Source organism: Orycteropus afer, unplaced genomic scaffold (assembly GCF_000298275.1).
Source record: "Orycteropus afer afer isolate SDZICR_OR568_19922 unplaced genomic scaffold, OryAfe1.0 scaffold00318, whole genome shotgun sequence".
In the NCBI taxonomy this organism is placed as follows: domain Eukaryota; kingdom Metazoa; phylum Chordata; class Mammalia; order Tubulidentata; family Orycteropodidae; genus Orycteropus; species Orycteropus afer.
Genome location: NW_006921905.1, coordinates 504,493 through 506,563, shown reverse-complemented (window position 1 = coordinate 506,563; position 2,071 = coordinate 504,493). Strand labels below are relative to the sequence as shown.

The 2,071-nt window shown below is 37.4% G+C and overlaps 1 protein-coding gene across 1 annotated transcript in view; it reads left to right on the top strand.

Annotated features, from left to right (window-relative positions):
- Window positions 1–384: 384 nt before the first annotated feature.
- The window catches only part of LOC103206458 (cytochrome P450 2J2-like), a 154,341-nt gene continuing 152,654 nt past the window's right edge, over window positions 385–2,071 (top strand). The window contains exon 1 of the mRNA XM_007951914.1: window positions 385–427. Within this exon, the coding sequence (XP_007950105.1) occupies window positions 385–427 (43 nt within the window). The remainder of the gene's footprint in view (window positions 428–2,071) is intronic.

Genomic DNA, 2,071 nt, shown 5'->3' with positions numbered 1-2,071 from the left:
TGTTGGCAAAGAATACTGAAAATACTGCCAGCAGAATGAATAAATCTGTCCTGGATGAAGTGCAGCCAGAATGCTCCTTGGACATGAGAATGGGCAGACTTTGTCTCACCTATTTTATTCAAGTTGTTAGAAGGGACCATTCCCCAGAGAAGGATATCATGACTGGTAAAGTAAAGGGCAGCAAAGAAGGGGAAGATCCTTGGCAAGATGGATAGACACAGTGATGACTCAAATATAGAAAGGATTGTGAGGATGGAGCAATATAGGCAGTGTTTTATTTTATTGTACCTAGAGTCACTGTATGTCAGAGCTGGCTCACTGGCATGAAAACAAGAACCCTTTTCAACAATATTAACACAGACTAGACACCTGGACCTCGCAAAAATGGAATACAAAGATATTAAATTGACTGTGTCTGTGGCAAGAAGTAATGGAGAAACTCAATACCATCATCAGAACAAAGCCAGGAGTTGACTGTGCAATAGACCATCAATTGCTCTTGTGCATGTTCAAGTTGAACCTGAAGAAAATTAAAACAAGTCCATGACAGCAAAAATACAACCTTGTTTATATTACACCTGAATTTATAAATCATCTGAAGAATAGATTTGACACACTGGGACACCAGTGACTGAAGACCAGACGATCTATGTGATGACATCAAGAACATCATACATGAAGAAAGCAAAAGGTCATTAAAAAGACAGGAATGGAAGAAAATACCAAAATGGATGTCAGAAGAGACTCTGAAACTTGCTCTTGAACAAAGAGTAGCTAAAGCAAATGGAAGAAATGATGAAGAGCTGAATAGAGTATTTCAAAGGGCAGCTTGAGAAGACAAAGTAAAACATTATAATGAAATGTGCAAAAACATATAATCAGAAAATCAAAAGGGAAAAAAAAAAACGCACAGCATTTCTCAATCCAAAGAACTGAAGAAAAAATTCAAGCTTTGAATTTCACTATTGAAGGATTCTAAGGGCAAAATAATGAATGATGCAGGAAGCATAAAGAAGATGGAAGGAATGAACAGGATCACTATACCAAAAAGAATTGGTCAGAGTTAAAGTATTTCAGAAAGTAGTATATAATCAAGAACTCATAGTACTCAAGGAAGAAGTCTAAGCTATACTGAAGAAATTGGTGAAAAACAACGCTCCAGGAATGCACTGGCTATCCATTGAGATGTTTCAACAAATGGGTGCAGCTCTGGAGGCATTTATTCATTTATACCAAGAAATTAAGAAGACAGCTACCTGGGCAACTGAAGGGAATTGATCCATATTTGTGCCCATTCTAAAGAAAGGTGATCCAAGGATGTGAAAATTGTCAAACCATATCATTCATATCATCCAAAAATCAAACCAAACTCACTGCAGTCGAGTCGGATCTGACTCATAGCAACCCCCCCTTGGGTTTCCGAGGCACTATCTTTATGGAAGTAGATTGCCCTATCTTCCTTCTGAGGAATGGCTGGTGGGTTTGAGCGATCAGCCTTCTGGTTAGCAGTCAAATGCCTTAGGCATTATACCACCAGAGCTCCCATTAATATCATACACTAGTAAAATACTGCTGAAGATAATTCAGAAAGATTTGCAGCAGTGTATTGATAAGAAACTGCCAGAAATTCAAGCCAAATTCAGAAGAACCCTTAGAATGAGAGATATTACTGTCAGATGGATCCTGGCTGAAAGCAAAGAATACCAGAAAGATGTTTACCTGTGTTTTATTGACTATACAAAAGTATTTGACTGTGTGGATCATAACAAAGTAAGGATAACATTTAAAAAAAAAAGGAATTCCAGAAGATTTTTTTTTCCTGATAATTATTATATTTTTTTATTGTGATTTGGGTGAAGATTTAAGTTTTTTCATAAGGAAACTGCACATAGACCAAGAGGCAGTCATTTGAACAAGGGTGGTTTAAAATCAGGAAAGGTGTGAGGATTGTATTCTTTCACTATACTTATTCACGCTGTACATTGGAAAAAAATTTGAGAAGCTAGACTATATGAAGGAGCTCTGGTAGTGTAGTGCCTGAGGCACTTGACTGCTAACCAGAAGGCTGGCG